The sequence below is a fragment of the Phalangium opilio genome, unplaced genomic scaffold (genome assembly GCF_054372755.1).
Source record: "Phalangium opilio isolate 3A_F unplaced genomic scaffold, DU_Popi_V2 ptg000003l_1, whole genome shotgun sequence".
NCBI classification, from domain to species: Eukaryota; Metazoa; Arthropoda; class Arachnida; order Opiliones; family Phalangiidae; genus Phalangium; species Phalangium opilio.
The window spans coordinates 8,627,582-8,653,937 of NW_028324145.1; the positions used below are offsets into that span (position 1 = coordinate 8,627,582).

Below are 26,356 nucleotides of genomic sequence, written 5' to 3' on the forward strand. Positions count from 1 at the left end.
GAAAAGAGGGGTTTCACGTATTACACGGCGCTAGCAAGCTTGTATGACGTACACTTTTGGTTTTAATCTATGAACCTTTGATAATACTAAAATAAGGATTAGACTTAGAAAAGTTTTCTATTAAAAACAAATAGATAATAAACCCTATATAAAAGCATTCGGGCTCTTTTGTGGAAAACTTTCTGAATGTTTTAAAATTCACAAGCATAATGATACGCCCGAAATCATTAGAGCGTGTAAATTTAGTAGAAAATACCTCAAGGGGAATATCGTCTGGTCAACAAGCTTTCAAAGTTCAAACTCGGGTAGTTTGCTCTAGAAAGAAGATTAAAATTTGGAAATGTTTCTAATATTTCGCTGAAGTTGCGGTGTTAACTTATTTCCCAAATTTAAAACTTTATTTCTTATTTATAGATTGGAACCGTTTTAAAAAGAATATTTTCGTTACTTCTAAAGAAAAGTTTATTTTCCAAAATTGTAAATTCTATTCATTCGTACGCAAATATAAGAATGGAGACTTGTTTTATTTTCCAAATTGTGTATCTTTAAATTTATGAAAAGGGGTCGTTTTTAAATGAACTCTAAGAAATCAATAGGAAGTCTGCCTGAAAGAAAGTTTTGTTTGCAAAAATGTATACATTATCTTAGTCTTTTATTTTCTCGCATCGTTAGTTTCACCGTTTCGCTAGCTAGGTCTTACTTAAACAGCAAAATCTTCTCTCTCGCGTAAGGCATTGTCCCCAAGTTCCTCATTGTTACTACAACACGTGTGTACAGTACCTTATTTCGTAACTGTACTATATCCAACCAAATGGATGTAACGCGTTTAAATGCCTGGGAAACGGACTCGCGAGAAGTTAAAGACCCTTTTCCTAATACTGCTTATAATTAGTCGAACAATATCTATCCCAGTTTGAAGATACAGTATATGGAAAATTAGACTTAGCAAGTATGGAAGTTAGACTCTTTTGTGTTGTCGTAACTAAATAGGCTTGGGACGAAGCTGTCACAAGCAGGAAATAGGCCTAAATGACCCAGGAAAGACTAACGTTGGTTTTTTTCTTCTTGGGTTTTATATGCCTAGTAGACTTGTTTTTGTCTCCACTCTAGAAGTACCACGTCATCCATTAGGCTATACTAACGATCAACAGAGCTTGACATTTCTCAGTGTTCGTTTATCTTTGGTTTATTTTTGTCTTTCCCAGAAGATAACCTGGCGGCATCGTGTATAGTAATTAGTTATCAAGGTGAGATACTCCACTAAGACGCTTGTATTGTTTAAATAATATTTTGTAGACCAACGAACGAGATGTTTCTTAGACAACGGGGATTAGATTCGTGACTTTATGGATGTTTATTCTGTGTTTTTGTTTCTTGTATTTTTCAATGGTTGTGGAATCCCTTGGATGTTTCTCTAGCTCTCTTTTGTATTTCGTAGCTGTTTTGTTTTATCCTCTTATGGGCAGCTTGTTTAGTAGACGTCTCGGTTGTTAATGGTCTCTCTCTCTTCTCCACCATGACCTACTTTAAACGGACCAGGATAAAAACATAACAGCAAATGGATTCTTCGTCATAAACGGAGTAATAAAGTCTTTTTTACGATGGGCTGTCATTACAGCATTTATGCACACCATAGCTGTACAGTTCCCGCCCACCATACTGGCCTCCAACCTTTAGGTGTTTTTATGCCTTTCTTTTACTATGCCACTGAGTTAATCACTTGGCTAAGGTTTCCTGCATTGACTTTTTCTACATTACATTTCTAGCCCGAGTTTTTTTTTTCATTTTCAAATGGGTGCAACTGGATTTTATTAACCTCTCAAGGTAAAGCGGCATGGGTGTTGAATGTCAGTCAGTCCAGGATTTTTTCACATTTGTGGAGACAAGGACTTGACTGCAGTATCAGAAACATGTAATCGGTGTTGTACATCTTACGATGCATTTTTTATCCAAAGAAGTTTAAACCCACATTCTTCCCTAGTCTCAGAACCTTCCAATTAAGAAAGTATTTAACAAGAACGTTTCTAAGCTTACATCCACCTGCCTAATGATCTGCAACATCTAGTTTAAAGAAACTAACATTTTCTAATTTTCTAAACTTACATAACAGCGGTACAACCACCTGGGTTACTGTGTATGAAAGTTAAACGTGTTGTTTTTTATCTTCAACTTAGGCCTAGTTTGCAAGTGTATAGCGCTTGTTTTAAACCACGATGTAGATGTACAAGCTTCAGTCTAGATGTTGAACTCGGTTGTTGAGAGAAATGATGCACTTAACACGAGCTGGGGAAAGCCCTCTACTACGTAATATTTTTGGCTCTCATCCATTAGTATTTAGATCGCCCCTAGTGTTTGGTATAAGATATAGGCTTCAACGTCGCTTCATTTCATCCCTTCCCCATAAACTCGTCAGAAATGATTAGGTTTTCTCTGGATGATCCCAAGCCTTCTCGTCATCTCCTCTTCCGTGTCCCTCTCTCTCTTCCTCTATTCATCCAGCTCCCAATTTATATCAACCTTTAGTACTCTGCTCATCAAAGTAAGTGTACTTGAAATTACTGGCTCGCATTTTGGTTTTATAACCCTTTGCCAAGGTTCTGTTGAAAACAAAATGCAGAGTTTTCTATAGCATGTAAATTGAAATTTTACTTAAGCCTGGGTTTCAATTTTGAAATTTTAGGCGGGAAAACAAGACTGCCAGATTCATTTAGCCTATAAATTAAAATATTCCATTAAGCCTTGGCTTCAATTTTTAAATTTTAGGCGGGAAACAAAACTTCTAGATTTATATAACATATAACATATAAATTAAAATATTCCATTAGGCCTTGGTTTCAATTTTAAAATTTTAGATTAGAAAATTGGTTAAGTACTATGTGAGGCTGAGGAAGACCATTCGTTTATGTCTTTTTGTGGGAAAAATAGTTAGGCTTAGGTTATTAATGACGTCAATGCTTAGATGAGTCAAGGTTTTTCTCGTAACTTTATTACATTCGGAAATTGCTGACAATGTCAAAGGTCAATTATTAGGGCGTTCTGGGAAATAAAACCTATTATAGGTGTTATCGCTTAGAAAAGCTATTTTATTCTGCCACGACGGTTAAAACGAGACTACATCCAACAGGAATGTGGTCTGCTATAAAATGTCAAATAGTTTGGAATCCGAACAAGCTCTTCTTCCTGTTTAATATACGATATGGGAATTGGGGAAAGTTGGAATCTGATCCAATAAAAGACTGGGAAATAAGGATGTATAACCGTCCATATTCCTTTACCAAGGAATCCTAGGTTACGACTAGCTCTATGGCAATAATATCTATATATTTAATAGAGAGGGAGACCCAACCAACTTCGATTTTGCCGAACCGAAATGTCGTACTGCTCCAGGGCAAAGGAAGGAAGGGAGGGAACGATCGCAATAAATTGAATTAGGAAACGTACAAATTACAACCCCGTGCATATAAAAGAGTATACGTAACACCATAAGTTTATAAGATATGTTCTATAAGTATGACACTTACAGCTCGAGCTAGTTCGAGAATTGCATGACTACACTCGGTATTAATTTTGCAGGACTTCCATCTAGGTCCTATTTAGTCTGCATTACTAAGCCTTTGACTGCAGCGCCTGACCAGGCGTATGTCGCTTTACCTCGAATCTATGACCTATATACCGAGGTCACTTCATGACAAGCTCCAGTTTCTAAGTTACCAGTGACAAACTTATGGAAGGAACATATCTTATGAACTTATGGTAACACCGAGTAGAGATATTTCAACACTCTTGATTATTAACTCTGGAAAGATAATAATTTTTTTCTGGCCACCTCCCGATAAATTATAACTTTTCCACCCCCAAGCATAAAGTAAAGTTTCCGCTCTAATTTATAAAATTTCCTTCCACGCCTCTAGTGATATTTATTAACCACATTAATCATTTAATATACACCCTATAGACTATAGATTAGTTTACCGATACCCTTTTTTTAATTACTAAAAGTAATTAAAATGCCTTCTGCACGCGTTTCAGAAACTCTTTATTAGTAAATTTCATAAATTCTATAATGTTTAAAGTGTCATTTTGTAAATTAGTTAAATTTAAAACCATTTGATTAACACTTTTAGCATCTTGAACTCGCTCTAAACTCAGGGTCTTCAGTACCATTCACTAACCTATCCAAAGGTCAAAGTTTGAAATCAAACCACCTGTCAATATCACCAAGAAGTGATATCTAGTTCATTAGGGAGAAGATATAAATTCGCCACATTTCTATAGCTTTATCTCCATTCCAAACGTAGGTCCGGAGTTAATCCCCACCTCTAAATTACAACCAGCGTCTCATTGGTTCCGACTGAGGAGAGGAGAAATAGCCCGGCCTCATTTTACGTCCCCCCTTGTATTTTGAAAGGTGGACTGGGACTATGGTGCTCGAATACTTAGGTATCTTATACCTTCTCCCTAATAAACTAGATATCGCTTCCTGGTATTAGTCAATTTCATAAATTCTATAATGGTTGAAGGGTCATTTTGTCAAATTCTAAACCATTGGATTAACGCTTTTATTAGCATCTTGAACCCACTCTGACACTCGGGGTCATCAGTACCATACACTATCCTATTCAAAGGTCAAAGTTTGAAATCAAACCACCTGTCTGTATCACAGAAAATTTAAGTTCTATTTTTAATCATAATTGATGTGGTTGAAGGTATACACCATTATCTCCGTCGTACTTCCATAATAGGCTTAAATAAGCAACGTACTGCTGCGGTCTTATTGAACGGTTTGTTCTTATTGCTTCAGATTGTACAGCGGGTGGTCAGTTTCGAAACGATGGTGTTCTCTTGTTGTATGGGTATAGTGTTAACGGTTTTTTGCGAAACTCAGAGTGCGTGGAAAGATGTTTCTAAAGATAGAAATACGCAATTTCCGAAAGGTCTTAAACCAGCCGAGTCTTAGGGTTAATAATGGCCCACTCATATAGATCTATATAAAGAATAAAGAAAAAAAGAGAAATAGATTTCTAACAACGATTAAGACTTCCTTTTTAGATGTCAATAACTTATTAGGACATCCATCCAAACCGGGAGGGATTAATGGATGAGTTGTAGAATGGATATAGAAATGTCGTTTAACTTTCAAAGAAAAGTATGTGTGTGTAGGAGATCTATTTTTATACCAATCTTAAGAACCTTTTTTGACCACCTACGGTCTCGTCTCGACTTGATGACGCTTGTCTTGCTGGTTGTTTCGTAAGTGATCATGCGAATTGGTCCATTCAATATATTGACGCATTGCGCTAACTTTATTTGAAGTCTTGACCATGAGGTTTACTACGTAATCACGCAATTTTAGCTAAGGCTTAAATCTAAGCCTATTTTCAAACGAAGTATAAGTGTTACCATGGTTACCTGATAGGCCTAATCTTCTTAGATTTACAAGGAATTAAGGAAAAGGCTTCTTACTTAACGCAATTATATGCTTAATCCGTGCTTATGCCAAGGGTTAAAGTTAAGCCTAATGTATAAAAATAAAGGATACTTAATTGAAAATAAGGTTTAATTCTTTAAGTACATATACAATTTATTTTTAGGAGGCAGTTTAATAAGCTTAAACCCATCTATTTATACAGATGCAAACTGATTTCGGATCTTATTTTTAATAAATTTTTGCGTCATGTCCAGGGCTCCAGGTTGGCAAATTCGTTGGGAACAATACAGGAAGCCAACCGCTTGGACAATTTTTTCCCGCCTTCATCTAGGCCTATATAGAGCATAAAAGTTTCTTCTTTTCATCCTTTTATCCTGTCTAAGCAAGTTTCTCGTGGCCATCTCGAGCTAGAGAAGAACTTGACATTAATAAAGGCCGCCTTATACTCTGTTCCATTTCTGTCACCATCCTTTATCCCATAAATCCCTCCTCTAGCTCTTCTCAAACATCGGTCCGCCACCCAAATTCCTCTCGTCAACCCATACTCCATCCATATCCAGACGAAAATTTCCGTATATCCTTTTTTCCCAACAACCCCAGCTCTTCCTGGGCTTTTTCCTTATCCGTTTGATAATGGTTTCGGAACCGGATAGGATAGGATGGGATGTGTACAGAAATTCAGAAAAGCTATAGGAACCTTATAAATATTAATGAAAAACTTATAAGCAAAAAGAGATACCTCGACACGGCAATTCCTTTTCTCTCTTAAATCCCCAGTCTCTAATGGTATGCACGGCACTGCTGTTATCCTACTCCTCACTTGGTACTAACCAAGGATGCCATTGTTTAGGACTGTGATTAGACTTGGTCACTACCGTGTCTTCCGGTAAACACCTACGGGGTTTGAAATTAGGCTTAAACCGAACCAAAATAGACCATTTTAGAAAAGGGGGCGGAAGGGGGACTTCAGGATCGTCTACTCTTAATATGAGTAGGTTTAGGACGGAAGATTGATTGGTATGTGGACCACTAAGGGCTTCGAAGATACCAGTTACAGTAACCAAATTTGGTCCGTATTTTTTGAAGCCATATCAAGCGTCTTTGGATGGATTCAATAACCTGTTTTTCCGTCATAGGGCAACAAGGTGGTCAAAAACACCAGAGTCTTCTTTACTCCCCCCCCCCCCGCTTTTGAAAACTGGTCTATTTTTTAAATCAACCTACATTTAGTCTTATTTCAGTTGGTATTATGAACGATCAGACAAAAAAGAAGAATTTATAGCATCGCTAGGCCTATGCCGAGGCCTACATCTTTCTTTTTTTTAACTTTTGATTTCCCCCTTCTACTTCCTCCCCAGCATACAAAACTTTCGCGATATAAAATCGATCAAGTTATAAAAATATCAATTTTTATCTAATTTTTTTTATTTCGTATCTTTCTTCTCATTCTTTTAGATACAGTAGCGGAGTGAAGACGGGTATTTTTCAAAGCCCCGAATATCAGAAATAAAATAAAGAATCAAAAGTTGTAATACGCAATTGGTATGGCTACCGAAGAGGAAAGTCAAACTGAAGAATCGGACACAGCGGCTACGAGTAACGTGTCCCTCCGTGGAGGACGTAAATCTCGTTCGGACACGGAAACGTCATCTTCCGCTTCGGTCACTACGCCCACTGTCTCGTTAACCCGACCAGAGTCCGATGACCTGGATAATTTGGAACGGGATACGGTTTCCAGTTATTTATCGTCGCGACCCGACTTTGTCCGGGAATGGTTCTTGAAGAACGGTTCCGAAGATTTAATTCGGGAATGGCTCGAGTCCAGGGAAATGAAACCAGCGGATTTACGTTGGAATGGTCAGTGTACTTTCTCGTTTGTTTTTACGCCCCATTTTTGGGGTCCTAAGGGAGGGTAATGGACCTTTTTCTCATCCGGTGTATGAACGACAATGACGTTAGATATGACTTTGGTATGCTAATAACTTCAAAGCCCTATCTAACTTCATTGGATCCAATAACTGATGGGACCACTCTTCCACCCCCTTTTGCAAATGAAAAAGGTCTATTAAGTTAACTTAACAACCTCTTATCAAAATTAGTCTTAACCGAATTTAATTACGTATTACGTTGGCCTATTTAGGCTAATTTATATGTATGTAACATTTTATTGGTTTTAGCATTGGTTTCACCATCTCTTTGAGTTAATGGGTAATTATCTTTGGGTAATGTACCCTCTTTCCCCCCCCCCTTGGTATATGTTATTGAGCGTGGTGTTAAATGTCTTTAAAGCCCTCCTTCGTACGTGTCTTAAATACTGACGAGGTTATACTTATGTGGGGGTTCATTTTCTAAGGGACCCACTTAGGCCTAACCGAGCTAGTAAAAGTCTTTCCCGCCAAATATCGATCCCAAAATTTTCTCGTGTCTATACTGAAAACTTTTCCCGAAGACCTTAAAGAGCTTATTCTCTAACACCATGAATTTTGGTACCCATGAATATGTTACTGTCAATCTTTATTTCTATAATAATTTCAATTATATTCATTGATATATTGAAACGAATCTATTCTTTCTTATTGAAGTACTAAAAAAATAACACCGGCTTATACTAAGGCTTAAAAAGTTAAACGTAAACTCGGCTATAGGTCTAACCTACGTCATCTCTTCTGTTGAGGTTATTTTTAAACCTCTCGACCTCTCTTTGACCTCGGAATGTCGGATATGTTTGTGACAGGGGAAAAGCGCTTCTAGGGTTTACAACTAGAGCGGGAAAAGATCGTTATTGAGAAGAAGAGCTGAGTTTGAACGATGCAATTTTCATTAAAAATTTAAAACCTAATTTTTTTAAAACGTCACAGACAGAATTTTCCGCTTAGATTATTTTTTTTTTTTTATTTTAACTGAACTTTAGTTCTCAAAACTTGTGCTTTTTTTTGAACGGTTGTGAAATTTCTCTTTGAGACTTTCAACCGCAGTCACCAGTTAGATTGGGAAAGACGTGCCGATTTTGTCAGAACTCAAAGTTCATTATGATGATTTAAATCTAAAATGATGATATACATTTTATTTTAATCGTTATTTCAAATTGTCACGCGAGCTCGAGTAACGATTGCTTTATTTATATGTTAGAAGACGATCATCACAGTCGCAAAGATCGCGATGATCAAACGAAAGTTGGTGGTAAAAGCGAGGATGAAACGGAAGTGAGTGTCGAAGAAGACCATCAACATTTATCGGCGTCGTACGCTGAAGTGACGCGAACTGGTCGTAACTCTGTCACGACGGAACTCTTCCGCGACATGGTTTCGCGTCATCAAAGGGACCTGACGAGTAGCGGCGGCAACTGCTCGTCACCGACGGGTGTTGTCGGAAACGGGTTGACGGACCATGGTTCCATTCGCGATTTGGCCCGTGAAGTCCTGAAGAACTCGCTTAAAGACAAAACCAACCCCAAAGTGAATTCGTCGACGTTGTGTCGCGGAGGTGTCGATGGCGGAGATTGTTGCGAACGCGAAAAGAACTTGGAAAAGTTAAACGAGCACGATCTCTTGATGGAACTAATTCGCGACATCGCTAACGAGTTGGACATTGACAGATTGTGTCACAAGATTCTGGTTAACGTCGGTCTTCTGACCCACAGCGATCGTAGTTCGTTGTTTCTGGCCAAAGGAAGTCGAGGTCAACGGTACTTAGTTGCCAAGTTGTTCGACGTCACTCCGGATTCGGTGCTCGAGGATTCCGTTTGTAGTCGACGCGAAAGACAATGGGGACGTATCCCGCCCATTCCTTTCGGAGTTGGCATTGCCGGACACGTGGCGCTTACCAAAGAAACGGTCAACATTAAGGATGCCTACGAGGTAAGAATCACGAAAAGCTATTTTTTCATTATCTTATCTAAGCCTAACTGTTAGTTTTCGTAAATCATTACTTCTTAATGAATTCCAAGTGCTAGTGAAATGAAATATAAGTAGTGTTGAACAAAGACGAAAAAAATGTTTGGTGTTTTGTGAAATGTATAGATATGGTAAATCAATTCCAACTTCTATCAAGGTCGAAAGTAAATGGTTATTGAGAAAATTATTGATAGGCCATTTTCATTTCACTATCTCTTTTTAAGTTCCTCGTATACGTGTCGCAACACAAACAGACGTTATCCTAACCTCCTAAAGGTTGTTGAATGTTTCTTTTTTCGCGCGTATTTCCGAAATGATCCCAAGGTTAACCAAAATGAAAACGTACTTAAGGTTTCGGCGTTAATCTCTTCGATAAGGGGTTTCCCATTTTCCCCCTTCCAGATTGTATACGTTACTTGGTTTTATTTCGTAACAACCCTACCCCCATCCAATCCCCTGTCCAATCTCTATCGAACCATTCAGATATCAGACGAAGCTCGACGTTTAATCCATTTAGCGTAGAAATAAAGCTCTCAGAATATACTTAACTATCAATTACCACTGCGGGGCAAAGTTTTTATTATAAAAATCTCCCAGTGTTTGATAAGAAATAAATAGTCTACCAATCTAAAAGTAGACTAATCTCGAGTTATCAGTACGTCTATTTCTGTTTCCATTTCTATCCTTTCCCAGGGTTAAATTGTAAATATTTAGAGTAACATATCGTCAGTGATAACTTTCAATAACCTATTTCTGATATTTGCAAAGTTTATTTTATTTGATCGATTTTTTAAACGACGCTTATCGTAGGAACTAAATGACGTATTTGGTTCCCGGAATTTTCCAGAAATCAATAAATGATTACGATTTGAACTATCCCGTCTTGGTTAGTAATCAAAACGAATGACGTATTTGAAATTATCAGATTGATTTCAAAGTTTTACTCGATTACTGAAATAGGGGCTTACCAACTTCCGTGGTGTAGAAATTTAGTTTAGCTCTAACAAGAAGCGATATCTAGTTCATTAGGGAGAAGGTATAAGATGCCTAAGTATTCGCGCACCATAGTCCCAGTCCCCCTTTCAAAATACTAGGGGGGACGTAAAAGGAGGCCGGGCTATTTCGCCTCTCCTCTTCAGTAATTTTCGTCATTCGCGTCGCGCTGACGTGAGTTTTCAAGAACCAATGAGATGCTGGTTGTAATTTAGAGGCTGAGATTAACTCCGGACCTTCGTTTGGACTGGAGATAAAGCTAGAAATGTGGCGAGTTTTTTCCTTCTCCCTAGTATACTAGATATCGCTTCTTGGCTCTAATTATGATGATATCGGTGAGTTCTACTGTGAGGAATCAAACGAAACGGAAGTAACATTGTAATATTACTTCCGGGACTTTACAACCTAGTGACATCCACTTATTCCTTTTCAAAAGTCGGGTTCTTAAGACGGAACCTTTGGTATGTGGACAACAAACACTTTAGATATGACTGCATACAATAAGGAGTTTAGTGGACTGATGACTGTTAAGCCCCATCTAAAGTCTTTGTTGTAAACATAGCCATCAATGTTAAGCCTTAAATAGACAATACTAAATTCATCCCCTCTTTTGAAAAGGGACTCGAATCCCATAATTCAACAAGGTCACTTATTAAATATTTAAGTGAGAGGAAATTAAACCTAATAGAAAATATTCACTCTCAAACATGAGGGCAGGAAAATTAATCTCTGAATTTTTCGTTTCAATCTGCGCTTTGATTCTTGGAACACTTTCTATCTATCTCTTGCTCCTTTTCGTAAATCTTGAATCTTCTAGCATTACTTTTCAAATTCCAAAATTTTATGTCAATTCATCAAAAAACGGTTTTCATCTTTTCTAGAGAAAGTAGAATTCCCAAATTCCGCCCCCTTTCCCCCTACCGCAGAAAGTCGATAAAATCATTTTTTTATTCGGGGATGGTGGGGGAAAAAATGGAGGATAACTTCTTCCTTTCAAAAAATATTTTTGACGTATGAGTAAGAAATCCAAAGAAATTGTAAAATATAACTTCCAAAAGATATCAGATTGCCTCGGCCTTCGGAGATCAAAATCGATGACCCTTCTTTTAACCTTAACCCATAAAATAACTCGGAATAATTTCTATTTTAATATTGTGGCTAATGTTCCCACCGTCGTCAGGATGTTTTGGTTAGATTTCTGGGCGCCATTGTTCAAGATGGCCGCGGAAACATCGCTTGTATTTGTCGCTAGTTAGATTGCTGAATGTTAGTCAGAATTTGAAATATCGGTTATAGTATTTAAAATTTCAGGATGTTTTGGTTAAGTTTCGGGAAACCATTTTAAAAGATGGCGGAGAGAATATGCAAACTAAACACTTGCTCAATTGAAATAGAAAAGGATTGTGGGCGAGCGAGTGTTGCCAGAGTCATTTGTGACTGCAATTCAATGTCTGTTCTGATTCAAATCATTCAGTTCCAAACCTGAGGGGCTCTCCCAACCCTGAAGCGTGGTTCAAGGAGAAGGAAATTTCTCTAGCCCCTTTAGTACCCACAATTTGTAAGAACTATTCCCCAAGACAGGGTTACATTAATTTGGGCCATTTTCCAAATTTCCCGCGGTTTGGAAAACTTCTAATGAACAAAGTGACCCACTAGTAAAGAGTAACGTGACGTCCCACTAAAGGTTATATTCAGCATTCAAGTCCAGTACTTTTATAAGAATGGTTAAGCATTCATTGGAAGTTTGAATAAATTCATAACAGTAAATACACAAACTTATTTTCTGGGTCTAACCTAAAATAAACAGTAATTTAATGCCAATGTTATTTCAACGCCGGACAACCCTGGACTTATTATTAGAGTTCAAGCAACTAGAGAGGACTAAAGCTCGTTCTTGGCAAGTTTCCTTGAAGAAAATACAGTTTCCGGTTTTGGCCCTTAGGGTGAAAGGACATCGCGCGCGTGGTGTGGATCTAGTCGAATTTCGATCGACTACGAAAATCAATCGAACCACTCTCTCTTCCTCTTTCACTTTCTCCTTTGGTCCCTGGCGTTCAATACTAACTTACCGAGGCCCAATAAAGGGTACACATTTCCTTTTAGGAGGTTGGCTTCCTGTAGCTTCTATTTCCATGTTTGTTTTTTTGTTTTTTACTCGGGGTCTTGTCGCCGAGAAAGCATAAAGGTATTTGTGTGCAGGGCAATACTGTTCAACTTCCCGTCTATCTTTGTCGTATCCTCGTTTCCCTGAAAACTAATTAATTATTCGTAATACCTGGGTTACTAGAATGTGTGACTAAAAGAGGGTCCCTTTATTGTTAAAGATGTGTGTGTTTAGAGTTTGGAGATTGCCTGGAAATTGTGGGAGGAAAGTTGGCACGAGTTATTAGGACGTTAAGAAAACGTGAATGTCATTATGAATTTTCCAAGAATTTTTTGGAAGATTTCGATAAATGTCTTCTGAAATCCAAAGATCCTTCCGAATTTCTTTATTATGATTTTAAAAATTCCTTAACTAATAATCAACACCTAGCCCAAACCTCTTTAAATAGAAGGCTGAAATTTTGCAGGGACGTTACTCTTAAGTAGTAGGCACGCTCCATGAAAGATTTTCCCAATCCGCCGCCATCTTGAAAAATGGCGGCCAGAATTGTAAATAAACCTTTGTGGAATAACGTCTGTGCATCTCAATAGATTTCTTCAATATTTAGTGCACTGGTTCTCTATATCCTCTAGACAGAACTTACGGCTTTTGGAGCTTCCGTCCTCTTTTCGACAAAGTTAAGTTGAGGTCCCCTTAAGCCTTTGATTAAATAGATATTATTCAGTTTGACCCTTCTGGGAAACTTTTGGTTGTGGGGGATGAATCCCGGTAACCCTTTATAAGAGTATCCCAAAAATCTGTTCAATCCATTGGTGGAGAAAGACAAGACACTATGGGGGTCTGCGCTCTCTCTAGTTCAGGACATCCGTAGCATCTTTGGTTCGTTACCATGGTTACGAATTGGGGAAGGGGAATGGATCTAGGATGCGGTCTGGCGTTTCCGGAATTTCCTGCCGATTGAACTGTCTGTATTTTCTCTCTCACACGTCGATGATTTCGTATTATTGGGGAAGGGTATGGGTGCGAGAGATGTTTAGAGACGGAAACTCTTGGTTGTTGTAAATATACGTCTTTCGTAGTGTTTAACTAAGCCTCGTTTGATGCTGGTTTAATTAGTTCAGAAGGGAAATGCTTCGGAAAGGGGTCTTTATAGATTAGAGAAATAGCTATTTTGAGGTATAGTATACTGTCAGAATCTGTATTTTAAAGGGAGTACGTTTATCTTAAGCCTAATTTGATATTTCAAAAGGCTATGATGGATTGGCAAAGTTTAACCAAGGCTTAAATAGAAACTAAATCAAATATCCATGACTATTAAATCATATTATCTTTGTTTTATTCGTGTGTTGCATTCCTACACTATTCTTAATTGTCCTTGCTTCGAGGAGGTTTATCTTAAGCCTAATTTCGTATTTCAAAACACTATGATGGATTAGCAAAGTTTAACCAAGGCATAGAATCTTCGTTTTATTCGCGTATTACATTCCCACACTATTGTTAATTATCCTTGCCCCATAGTTATTGCTTAAGCATGCTTCACTTGTACAAGAAGCGATATCAAGAAGGACCTGCGTTTGGACTGGAGATAAAGCTAGAAATGTGGCGAATTTATATCTTCTTCCTAGCAAACTAGATATCGCTTCTTGATTTATAGAGCTATTTCAGTGGGGGAAAAATTTCGTCTGCTACGAAAATTGGGCCTGCCTTTGAGTGTAGGGCGGCCATTTTATGAGGGTTTTCTCTATGGGCAAATAACATTGGTGACGTAGCCATTACCCCCTCTGAAATAGCTCTATACTAATAAAACGGTATGGTTTAGAGATCCTCTGGCTGTTGGGACACACTTCAATTTCGTTATTGTTACAACCATAGTATTTACGTCAACCTGCAAGAAGTTCCGCGAACACAACCTCAGTTTTCTCTGAATTTCTTTCTTAAACGTAGACTGTTCTAAATTAAACTTCACGTCATCTATTTTTACATCACCCAATCTTCAATGAGACGTGAAAAACATTTGAGAGTAAGAATTTGCGAGGTTAACAGGCTGTGTGTGAGAGCTAGCTATAAGTTGTCCCAAATATTTCAGTTTCCATTTGACATTTTCTAGACTAGAGCGTTTCGGTGCATACTATACCTTGTTTTTTAAAGAAAAAAAAAAAGTCAAAGAAAAAAATTGGCACGGTATTAGTTTTCTTTTTTAGGGCAATTTAAGAAATAAGTTGTAAGTACACATTGCCTGTTCTTTTTCTCTTGGTCTTGTAACGAAAAAAATAGCGGATCTTGACGTAGTTGTGACGTTTGTAATTCGGTCTCTCCAACTAATCTGGAACGAAAGATGAAATTTCAAACCCTTAGTGCTTTGCCGTGTGTTTTAAAAGGCTTAGTTTTTACTAGTGGAGTTTTGTTACGCGCGAGAATTTGATATTGGACTCTTTTTCTTCTGTTTTCTAAACCAAGTCGAGGTACCTTAACAGTAAACAACCGTAAGCTATATTCTTAATTTATTATTAAAAGTTAAGAAAGTTTTAAAGAGAATTTGCATATTTAAAGAAATGTTTAATTATGCTATCTTTCTAGAGAAAAAATTAAAAGTTTTAGTTGATAGTGTAGAGGTTTAGTTTAGTTTATATTTTATTTTAATTCAGTTGAAACAGAAACGATAGAGGAAAGTCGAAAGAGATTGAAACGTCGGCTCGGTATTTAATCACAAGTTAGAATTTGTCCCTGAAAAGGACCTTGAGGGAAGCCGCGCATTCTAACCATTATACCCATGCACCATCGCTAATATACACTCCTCTTATGTTTTTAAATCATGACGTACGTACAAACGTGTATCGTCCTTCATCTAGTCACTGTCAGAGTAATCTAGAGCGAAGTGTAGTGTAGTCGCCATCAAAGCTCAAAGTACAGAGTGCTAGCTAAAGTTAAAACTAACTTACGAGGAGTGGTTTCAGTACTCGGTCACTTACTCTCGTTGAACCATGCACTAGTCTCCATCATTCTGAATTTTTTAAAAGTTACATCTCTAGCAGCAGTCTCTGCTGAACGAAACTCCCTTCAGTAAAGCTGGTTTTAATTCAACTAGTTTTTGTCACGCTATTTTCTATATGCCGAGCTGTGATACATCGTGCCGAAGTTAGTTACTTAAAGTAAATTGTTTCTGTTCGTGAGTTAGCCAAATATTGTTTGAGCGATAAATTAAGTACACATGAAATATTATTTATCTGTAAGGCTTCGTAATTAAAGTAATTAGGGTAGAATACGTCAACCTAACTCCCTTAAGTTAATATACTAATTAGCATTTAGAAGGATACTTTGTAATTAATTTATTCGTTTTTTAAATTATTATTTTCAACAAGAAACAATTTGATTCAAAATATGTTACCACAAGTTTGTAAGATATGTTCCATAAGTATGACACTAACTAATTCTAGAGACTTGCAGCTCAAGCTAGTTCGAGAACGACAAGCGAGAATCTATATCTATATAAATCAAAGTCCTGACTGACTGACTGACTGACTGACTGACTGACAGACTGACAGATAATCAACGCCCAGCCCAAACCGCTTGCCCTAGAAGGCTGAAAATTTGCAGGAACGTTACTCATAAGTAGTAGGCGCGTACTAAGAAAGATTTTTCCAATCCGCCGCCATCTTAAAAAATGGCGCCCAGAAATGTAAAAAATCTTCTCTATGCAATTAAGTACGCGCGTTTCAACCGATTTCACAAATATTTAGTACACTGGTTTGCTTTAACCTTAAGACGGGGTGAATGGTCTTTCGGGTTCGATTTTTCGCCATCTTTTAAAATGGCGCCCAGAAATGTAAAAAAATATTCTCTATGCAATAAAGTCCGCGCGTTCCAACCGATTTCACAAATATTTAGTACAATGGTTTCCTTTAACCTATAGACGGGCTGAATGGTATTTTGGGTTCGATTTGTTGCCATCTTTTTAAATGGCGGCCAAAAACTTAAAAACCCTTAATGTCCGTCTGAAAAGTAATAAAAAAATATCTCGACGGGCTGACGGACTGTGCCGAGTGCCTTCGCTTCTAGGGTGCCACAAAAATATTATTCATCAGTAAAATCTACACATTCTTTATATCATTTTAGATGGAAGTTCTTATTACACGCGAGCGACGCCGCGGGTAACGGCTAGTTTATTATATAGCTACATTCGGTGGTTAGTTTTGCAGGACTTCCATCTTCCTATTTAGAATGTACTAAGCCTTGACAGCGCCTCACCAGGGGTCGCTTTACCTCGAATCTATGACCTACCTCACTCACTTCATGACAAGCTCCAGTTTGTAACCACTAATGACAAACTTACGGAACATATCTTATAAACTTATATTATTACTGAAAACTTTGCGATGTTTACTTTTAAACTTCCAACTTCTGATTATGGCCCTAGAGACATTTGGCTTTCCTACCCCATATTTTTCCTTTCTTAATTTAAGGTAAATGTTGCTTTAAACCTTGAAAGTTTATTTATCCACTCCCTGTAGGTGTGTAAAAGTTATTTAAAATACGTTTCGCGTTGGCAGTGAAAAAAAAAATACTAGTTTAATTTGAATATTTTGCCGTTACGTTGTTTCGCAGGATCCGCGGTTCAATAAAGAAATCGACAGTCAAACTGGATACCGGACGGGTAGTTTAATGTGCTTGCCCATATTAAATTGCCGCGGTGACGTTATCGGTGTAGCCCAATGCATCAATAAAATTAACGGGGATAATCAATTCACGGAACAGGACGCTAAGGTAATGTTTACTTTTTTATACAAATTTCATTTTTTGAAATTTATATTTTCTAATTTGACATTTTGTTTTATACGCGTAGGTTTTTAAAAAGTATTTGACGTTCTGTGGGATTGGTATTCAAAACGCTCAACTTTTCGAAATGTCCGTGCAGGAGTATAAGAGAAATCAAGTAAGTTTGTACACCTGTAATTTCCTTTCGCTATCATCAATTACCTTTGAATTGTTTTGGATGAGGTAACGAGTTCTTAATACGGTGCCAGTAAATGGATGGTAGTTTATGCGGGTCAGTTCTTCTTAGACCTTGTAGTCTAAGTGTCTCTAGGTTAGGGTTAGTTCTGATGACCATTACGAACGCTGCTTTAGTCTGGTATACATTGTAGTTGGAGCCAATTTATCTTTGTTGTGGTGATGGTCAGACTTGCAAACGACATTCGCTAGTACCGAAGAGCTGAGTGGCCTTGACCCGCTAATATTCACTTTCTTTTTGTCCAGTCGACGTAGACAGGGATCATTACTTTAGTTTAAAACTTAACCCATATATTGTACTTGTGTTTCGAAATCCATTAATTGATGTAAATCTATCGATTTACTGACTTTTCTTTGGTGGTCTGTTTTTAAGTAGTTGGGTTAGTTGGCCACGATCTTGATGGGGCAAAGATGTTGAGGGGTTAGTTGGCCACGATCTTGATGGGGCAAAGATGTTGAGGTTTTAGTTGGCCACGATCTTGATGGGACAAAGGTGTTGAGGTTTTCGTTGGCCACGTTCTTGATGGGACAAAGGTGTTGAGGTTTTAGTTGGCCACGATCTTGATGGGACAAAGGTGTTGTGGTTTTCGTTGGCCACGATCTTGATGGGACAAAGGTGTTGAGGTTTTAGTTGGCCACGATCTTGATGGGACAAAGGTGTTGAGGTTTTAGTTGGCCACGATCTTGATGGGACAAAGGTGTTGAGGTTTTCGTTGGCCACGATCTTGATGGGACAAAGATGTTGAGGTTTTCGTTGGCCACGATCTTGATGGGACAAAGATGTTGAGGTTTTCGTTGGCCACGATCTTGATGGGACAAAGATGTGGAGGTTTTCGTTGGCCACGATCTTGATGGGACAAAGATGTTGAGGTTTTCGTTGGCCACGATCTTCGTGGGGCAAAGATGTTGAGGTTTTCGTTGGCCACGATCTTCGTGGGGCAAAGATGTTGAGGTTTTCGTTGGCCACGATCTTCGTGGGGCAAAGATGTTGAGGTTTTCGTTGGCCACGATCTTCGTGGGGCAAAGATGTTGAGGTTTTAGTTGGCCACGGTCTTATTGGGAAAGATGTTGATGATTTTGTCGAGACAAAAATCGTCTGGTTTGGTGAGGCAAGGACTACATCGTCTTTATCTACTTCAATTATGATCTGGTGAAATCAGTTCACAACTTTCTCTCACTCAGTAAGGCCTTTACAACCTTTTCATGGGCAGAAGACTCGCTGGACACTATCCCTAGCAGTAAATCTAAATAAGGGGAAGTATGGTAAATTGAATTTGCTCTTGGCAATTTTGCCGCAATGAGATAAAAAAGGGCTAACCACGAAAAACGACTGAGTGATTTAGTTCATAAACCATCTCCCGGAGATTCACGCTATGTGCCACCCGCGTCAAAGGCTTAGCAAACTGTCATTCGGACAGTAAAACTAAAGAGCCAGGATAAAAAATATACAGTTTTATTTTTCTTGGCTCAAAGATAAACCCATAGAGTAGAAAAATACTGGATAAAAACTTCTTTCTGTTTGGGTTGTTGCGAGAAACAAGAGGATAATTTCTAAAAGAGAAGCTTATATCCCTAGGAAACCGAGCTCCTTATTTTTCCCAAAAAACCAATTTCGAGAAAGACTTCTTTCAACTGTGAGCAAAGACCTTTAAAGTTGATTTGAATTCGAAGCCAGCCATCTAGACTAGGGGTTGTTTTTCAGGAAAAAAAGGGAGTGAGTTAGCCTTGGAATATAAAGTCACAACTTAAATCTTAGAAAAAGAACGACTTTCCCCGATTTTTTCACATTAAGATTAGACCAAAGATTAAAGAAGGATTTCTTACATCTTCAATTGATTAATACGGTTTGATTCTTTTTGCTAAAGCCTGCTTTAGTTTCTAGTCTAATCTTAGAATGAAATCGGATTAATTTTAGTTCTTTTTTAGTCGTTGACCGATTGGAAATGGCCATGAACTTCTTACGTAATTGTTTTAAAAGTTAGGCCTAAAACTTTAGGGACATTTTCTCAAATTTAATTAAGTCGTCTACTTATTAATTTAAGAGTTTTTAATTATGCATTTGTATAATTAATTATGAATAATATTACGAGTCTCTTGAGGCGAATTTAGGCCTATTTTCTTGCCTATTGTTTAATTATGTCTAGAGCAATTAAGAACTGGGTAATGTCTTGATTATTATAGTTGCTACTGACGCTGGCGCAGTCAATATTTGTGGAATCCTATTCTCTGGAGCGGTTAATCACGAAAATTATGAGCGATTTTCAGTCCCTTTTGCGATGTCGTTCTTGCCGAGTTTATCTGGTCGATTCCGAGCCCAAGGATTTCGAAGTAAGTTTTGGTCTATATATTAATTATTTCGCTAAGCCTAAAACCTTGTCGTTAAGCCTAATGATTCTTTTATCTACGTTCAACAGTGTCTGTACCAATGGAAGCCAAACGCGAACAAAGCAACTTGTCCGGTTGTCTTAAAACCCCGGAAGTTCTCCAAACCGGAAGTAAGACATTTTTTCATTTGCCCAGCATATTTGAAATTCAGGACTTTACAAAGTAGGCTTATCTATAATAGGAAAGTTTGAGCTTATGGATGGATGAGAGTTGAAGGTAGCTTGTTAATATTATTTTAGTCAATAGACCATTTCGATGTGAGTGAGAGGGAAAGACACGAAGGTAAAACTTTGCCTTCCATGTCGCTTTTTTGCGCCTGCGCTGTAGTCTTTTTGTATCATGAGAGTAAGCAGAGACGGAAGGCAATGTACCCAACCAACCCCCTTGCATGTCCTGATACTGAGGGTTACCTACCCCATTTTTTACATCGAAAAGGTCTATTGAAAAGAAATGTTCTCTACAAAAGTAACTTTAAAATTAGCTTTTTGTTAAAAATATTCAGTTTTTTTGTCAAGTACAAATATAAGGAAGCAACGCGACAAGATTAACATAATTTGCATAAATCTGTTTTAAAGAAATAGAATTTAAAAGTAACTTTTTATCGAACAGGACGTTCTATTCAGTACCGTATTTGAACTTGGCCGACAAGAAGAAAAGATCAGGAGACTTAGGTGAGTTTAAATCCTTTATATTATTTCAAGAGATAAACCACTTGTTAAACTTTTATTATAATAATGTTTCAAACTAAGGGAATTTTCAGCTTAGCGTTAGCTTAGGTTTAAGATATTGTATGTTACCAATCCCTAGTAAATTTTTTAACATTATCGTTTGAAGATGTTACTTCTAGTGTAGTATAAATAAATTATTATTTTTTTGGGGTATTTTAAATTAAAAATGAGCCAAAAAAGGGGGTAGGGGATACTTCAATGTTGCTTGTAAATTTAATATAGTCTGATGCACTTAGTTCAAGAACTGCGGGATACTTTGCCCTTTCAATAAGATGATTTTTTTATCCAGCCCATAAAAAAATCGGTGCAGGTATTAGCAATTGCAAATAGAGCGCGGGAAGACTTAATTCACTTTGCCTCTTATCAGACGAAAGATATATTTACCGTATCACGCGATATACATAGTTCACACTAAAGAGGGGTTTTGCCGTTCCCAAAATGTTGCCATGCTGTTGGTGGGTAAAGAGATTTCGTAGAGAAAGGCTAGCAGTTCAGTTTGAATCAGTATTTGACAAACTTAAATCACAGAGGACGGTAAAGTTTAAGCTGTTAGGGGGAGGCATTTTCTATTTCTCCTTTTACTGGCGCTTGACTAGTAGCGCCAGTGTACGGACAAACTGAACTGAATGCACTACGCGTCATGCATATTTGCCTTTGGTAGCAAGGGATATTAAATAATATATATACATAAAAACCCGACGTAACCATCTTCCTGTAGTCTGGAAAGCTCTGATAATCGCGTTGCCATGGCAACCCCACGCTTATCCATGCCAAAAAAAACCTTTGAAACCCATTTCGGGATTACTATACATTTAGGGGGAAAATAAGGAAATAGTGAGTACTATAGCGTTTGTTCGCACCACAAAACGTTTGCGTCATGATAGAAAACCATAGCGAAAGTTATCGAGTTGTAGCGCGAGTTTAACCTAACAACATAGCGTATAGCGCGGTAAAGTTAATTTTCAAACTTTAATGCTTAACCAGCGTTTTTCGCGCCATTTCCATTCCATTGAGGAAAAGGAAATTAAGGAAGATTTTTCTTACCTTTTTTCCTTCCCTTGAGAAATTAGACGCGGCCAGAACTTTTGTAAAGTTTCCTGGAATAATTTATTCTTTATTTCTTCCTCTAGTTGGAAATAGGCTTAAGTACGAGTTCGATATAAGCTTCTAGGGGGGCGTTGCCTAGCAACGGAAAGATGAGAAAATGTCACTTAGAGTTGGAATTAGGCTTAGAGTGGGACGGAAAGTTGAGAAAATAGGATAGTGTAGTTAATAATTACGCTTTCCTAATACTAAGTTTTCAATTTAGGCTTACCTTAAGCCTATTTTTCTCGCCGTTGTTCGTTTCCTTAATTATAAACGAAAAGTTCCCGCTGCTTTTATCGGGGTTACGTTTCTCCAGTCTTGCCACGGCTCTTTCGTCCAATTATGTTAATTTTTCTCTACACAACAGAGAAAGGCTTAAACTTCCTGGAAAATGTTGGAATTACCTACAGGCAGTTTATATTGTATCTCTCATATTACGATCGGGGCCATTAACGTCCATTATTAAACCCTAAACTCGAACCCCATCAACTGAAATTCCTTTCAAATTAAGCTATACTGAGAATCAGGAATTCATACAGCTAATTGGAATGATTGTGTAGACATTTTCACTCAACGTATCTAGATGGGATATTGTCGTATTGTGTATGACCAAGTAGCGATATCTATATAAATTCACCACATTTCTAGCTTTATCTCCATTGCAAACGTAGGCCCGGAGTTAATCCCCGCCTCTAAATTATAACCCGCATCTCATTGGATCTTAAAAACTCACGTCAGCGCGACGCGAATGACGAAAATTAGTCATATTTTCCGACTGAGGAGAGGCGAAACAGACCAGCCTCCTTGAAAAGGGGGACTGGGACTATGGCGCGCGAATACTTACTTGAGCATATTAATGCTTCTCCCTAGTAAACTAGATATCGCTTTTTGGTATGACTGATGATACCTCGTGCACTTTTCGCGCGCCTATACCTCGCGTTGCTATACCAACCAATGAGGCGCGACGGATAGTAGTCAAGGCCGACCCACAAAACCCAGAGTAGAAATGAAAAGGGGAGACAGTGATTACTAGTAGCTGTATGTATTCCTGTGTGAATTAAGAATGCTCTAATATGTTATGATGGAATTCGGTGAAGCAAAATTTCTCGATGACGAAAAGTCAAAGTTGAACATGAAAGGCATCATTCTAGAAGATTTTTATACCATATTTTTATAAATTATTATTGAAATATAAATATAAACTATAAGCTGGACTGGTTCGAAAGGCTTTCGTATACACACAACAACAGGGTCAATCTTTTTCGGTAAATAATCACATCTTGAAAGGAAATATATAAATATATTTTTGGTCTATTTTTTTAGATCTATTTGGTATCTCTCTTAAAGATTTGATAAGAAAAACATAATCTTATATACAAATATACCAGCAGAAATCGGGCACCTTAAATTTGGTAACGGAAAATAGGTTTTTGGGAGAAGGATTCTAGATCTCACGGAGTTCCGCATGGGGTAAAAAAGCAACCATGATATAGATACGGGCACTGGTGAAGAGAAACCAATATTTGCGCTCTGAATGTAATCTTATTTTCAATTCCCAGCGAAAATCAACTTACCAAGGCCCGTTCAGACTATAGTAAAATCTTACCTTCATGTCGGTATAGTCTCTTGGCTCGCTTAATTAGACACCTGTCAATGGCTACGTAAAACATCCGCTGGTTTAGGTTGAAATTATTCAGTTTTGCCGGTCAGTGTCGAGATGGCACCACCATTGGTTAGCGCTTTTTCTTTAGCCATAGCTCACTGGATCGTGTCTAACTGACACTTGATCTAGTGAGGTACGTTTGAGCGGACGATACCTGAAAGGATTTAGGATTCTTGACTCGGTATTTATGATTTTGAATGGGGCTATAGGGTGTTTCCGCCAGAGTAAAAAGGGGTAAAAAATAGGGGGCGAAAACTGGTTTTCAGGGCATGTCAACATGGCGTCCTAACGTGGCCAGAGCGGGCAGCCGCCAAGGGGAGAGGAAAGGGGGAAGGTAACTTGACGTCACGCGCAAAGACCCTATTGTTGTATGTAAAGTCTTGGTTCAAAAATCACCTTAAATGGAACTCGTTTTAAGGTAAATGAACGTACCGACGCGAACTTAAGATTTTTGTCTAGTCTGAACGGGCCTGTACTTGACGCTTCTCGATTTTATTGACCAAAAATAAACGCGTATACGAGAATTTATTTGCTTTTTAAATTGAATTCGTTTCTGTATATTATTTTCTTCTCTTTCTAAATTGTGAATGATGTTTTTCCAAGATGGGGATCGACTTATAATGAAGTTTCATCATGAATACATACACCTACTAGGAATGATATATCCCATGGCAGTCCAAGCACGCGGGCGAAGGTGCAAGGCGCAGCGAGATGAATTATAGGGGTGGGCAAAGGGGTGAAAATATCCCCCATTAAACGTCACGCCTCCGCTTAGCTAATCAGATGCATCCCCCCACAAGCCTTCCACTCTGTAAAGTTTGCCGCGATTTTGGTGGAAAGGGGAGGAACAATATTAAACTACAGCCCTATGGCCTCTCATTATTAGTTACGTAAAATCGTCATGAATCAAGATTTCTCTAGGTTTTCCCGGAAAAATGTGTTGAGAAAATGGTTACACAATGATTCCCATTGGCTGTATGTATTCCTAGCTTCATCCATTAATAAACAGTCAAAATATGGACTGACATAAATATATTTTTTCTTTAGTTAGTTTGTTTTTTACTTATGAAAATGTTAGGCTTAATAACGAAGCACTATTATTTTATTGAAATTTTGCCCTCTCTCAAGAAGAGTAAGTTTTGGAAGAAAGTTCTTTTTACTTCATTGACAGTTTATGATCGATTGGTTATACTTTTTAAAGGGTTTTTATGTATGTTATATATAAATATACTTTGCCCAAAGATTTTTTCGCGCTTGTTTTTCATGATATTTTTCTGTTATTTTCTTTTTTATTCAATCTTCACTTCTTCGACGCTGTACGTGAATGATGTCTCTGTACTTCCGCCGACTCAACCATCTTTTGGACTGTCTGGCTTTACTGGCACACGCAGCAAGAGTGATTTGACAGCCCTTAGCTCCTCCCATCTTTGTTACGCTCGACACGTGGCTGTTACTGGACAGGTCAGAACGATCGATTTTTGCATCCTCTATTTTTCTACTCTCTCTCTCTATTTCCTTTCTCTACTTTACCTTTATGTTAGTATTTTCTCTCTTTTTGTTTTTCGATACTTCCCTTTTTGAAAAATGTTTGCGGAAAAAAACCTTAGTTTTCTAGTTATATTTTGAATGTTTGTCGTAGGAACTATAACGATATAGTTTCAAAATTATAGAAATGAGCGCAGAAAATTGGCGTTTTGTTTATAGAAATAGAAATACTTCAATATTTAAAAGATTTAAAAGTAGAAAGTATAACGTTCCTACGTCAATGTTAGTGGATTAGTTTTTCTAGCATTTTTACGTAATTATTATTAGTGGGAATACATAGTTTTCTTTTACTTGGGAATCTTTAAACACCCATAGACCCGATACTAACACGTGATTGAAGTTAAGGGGAAGGGCTTAAAATCTGGTTAAACCACGAGCTCCTCCTACAATGCATATCATTGGTTATTCGAATGTGTATGATGTTTGTATATAAGGGGCGCGTAGATCGGAAGGTACGTCGATATCATGTGATTTCCAAGGTCAAATAAATTATGCCTGATGTCATGGTTTCTACACCAGTTTAATTGAAGCAGAAAAACCCAGAAAATGTCCTCTTAAAGATCCCAAGTTTAAGAAATCTATGCATTCATGTTATTAGCGTTATCGCATTAATTCTATAGTTAATTAGTTTGATGCAATCGTAATTTTTCAAATAAAAAAGAAAAAATAAAGTTGAAGTGGCAATCGATGCAAATTCCATACCTTGAAAGAATTTTTCTGGAATGCTTAATATCCAAGTTTTGAGGAACGTTTCTCTTTCATTGAAGTAGCTAAGATTGTTTTTATTAAATATTGTATTTTGTATTCTTCCAATTGGAACCATCTATATATTTAAATATATACTTATATTATATAAATCACAAAAGAAATTTGGTCGGCCAAACTATCTTTCTCTTCTTTTTTCTCCCTCTTCACTTTTCATCTCTCGTTTTCGTTTCTCGTGTTGTTTTTTCTTTTCTTTTTCTCTTCCTATTTTTGTTTGTTTCTTTTGTTTTTTTCCAATTTTACCCGAGCTAAGGGGTGCCATTTTCAGACTTATAACTGGTTGGGACAGCCTGATCCTTCTGGGCAAGAAGATGCGATGGTTAGTGTATCAAAATCGTTATATTTAGCCTTATACTTTCGCTCAAAAAGATGTACATAAATTTTAACCCGAGAAACGTAGGGATGTGCAATCCGTTAAATTGTGGCGTGTTCGATTGAACAATGTCATGTGACAGTAAGCGGATAGGATCAGCGGGAATGGTGATGTCTATAGACCTTTTCGATATAAAAAAGGGGTAGGTAAGCCTCAGTATCGAGGCTTACAAGGGGGTTGATACATTGCCATCCGTCTCTGCGTAATATCATGATATAACTACAGCGCAGGCGTCAAAAAGCGAGACGAAGGGTAGAGTTTTACCCCCATGTCTTTCCCTCTTAGTTACGTGGAAATGGTCTATTTCCAATGCACTGATAACGTTGCGAAATTGTCGAGTGACTTAAAGAGTTCTATTTGATAGATGATAGACTTGATAAAGGGGC

The 26,356-nt window shown here is 37.7% G+C and overlaps 1 protein-coding gene and 1 long non-coding RNA gene across 6 annotated transcripts in view; one reads left to right on the plus strand and one right to left on the minus strand.

The window, feature by feature from the left end:
* LOC149717581 (cGMP-specific 3',5'-cyclic phosphodiesterase-like) overlaps window positions 1-26,356 on the plus strand; it is a 45,607-nt gene that overhangs the window by 15,698 nt on the left and 3,553 nt on the right. For 4 of the 5 annotated variants that reach the window (XM_089840171.1, XM_089840177.1, XM_089840162.1 and 1 more), the window contains 9 exons: window positions 6,884-7,285; window positions 8,558-9,285; window positions 17,021-17,179; window positions 17,259-17,348; window positions 19,607-19,753; window positions 19,840-19,920; window positions 20,420-20,481; window positions 24,679-24,748; window positions 25,866-25,916. In XM_089840171.1, coding sequence (XP_089696297.1) covers window positions 6,973-7,285; window positions 8,558-9,285; window positions 17,021-17,179; window positions 17,259-17,348; window positions 19,607-19,753; window positions 19,840-19,920; window positions 20,420-20,481; window positions 24,679-24,748; window positions 25,866-25,916 — 1,701 coding nt within the window. In that variant the 5' untranslated portion in view covers window positions 6,884-6,972. The remainder of the gene's footprint in view (window positions 1-6,883; window positions 7,286-8,557; window positions 9,286-17,020; window positions 17,180-17,258; window positions 17,349-19,606; window positions 19,754-19,839; window positions 19,921-20,419; window positions 20,482-24,678; window positions 24,749-25,865; window positions 25,917-26,356) is intronic. The other variant, XM_089840167.1, reaches the window with a different exon arrangement.
* Window positions 24,303-25,869, minus strand: LOC149717582 (uncharacterized). The gene is made up of 2 exons (XR_016367160.1): window positions 25,535-25,869; window positions 24,303-24,860 (listed from the first exon to the last, which is right to left on the minus strand). It is a non-coding gene; the product is annotated as an uncharacterized LOC149717582 (long non-coding RNA).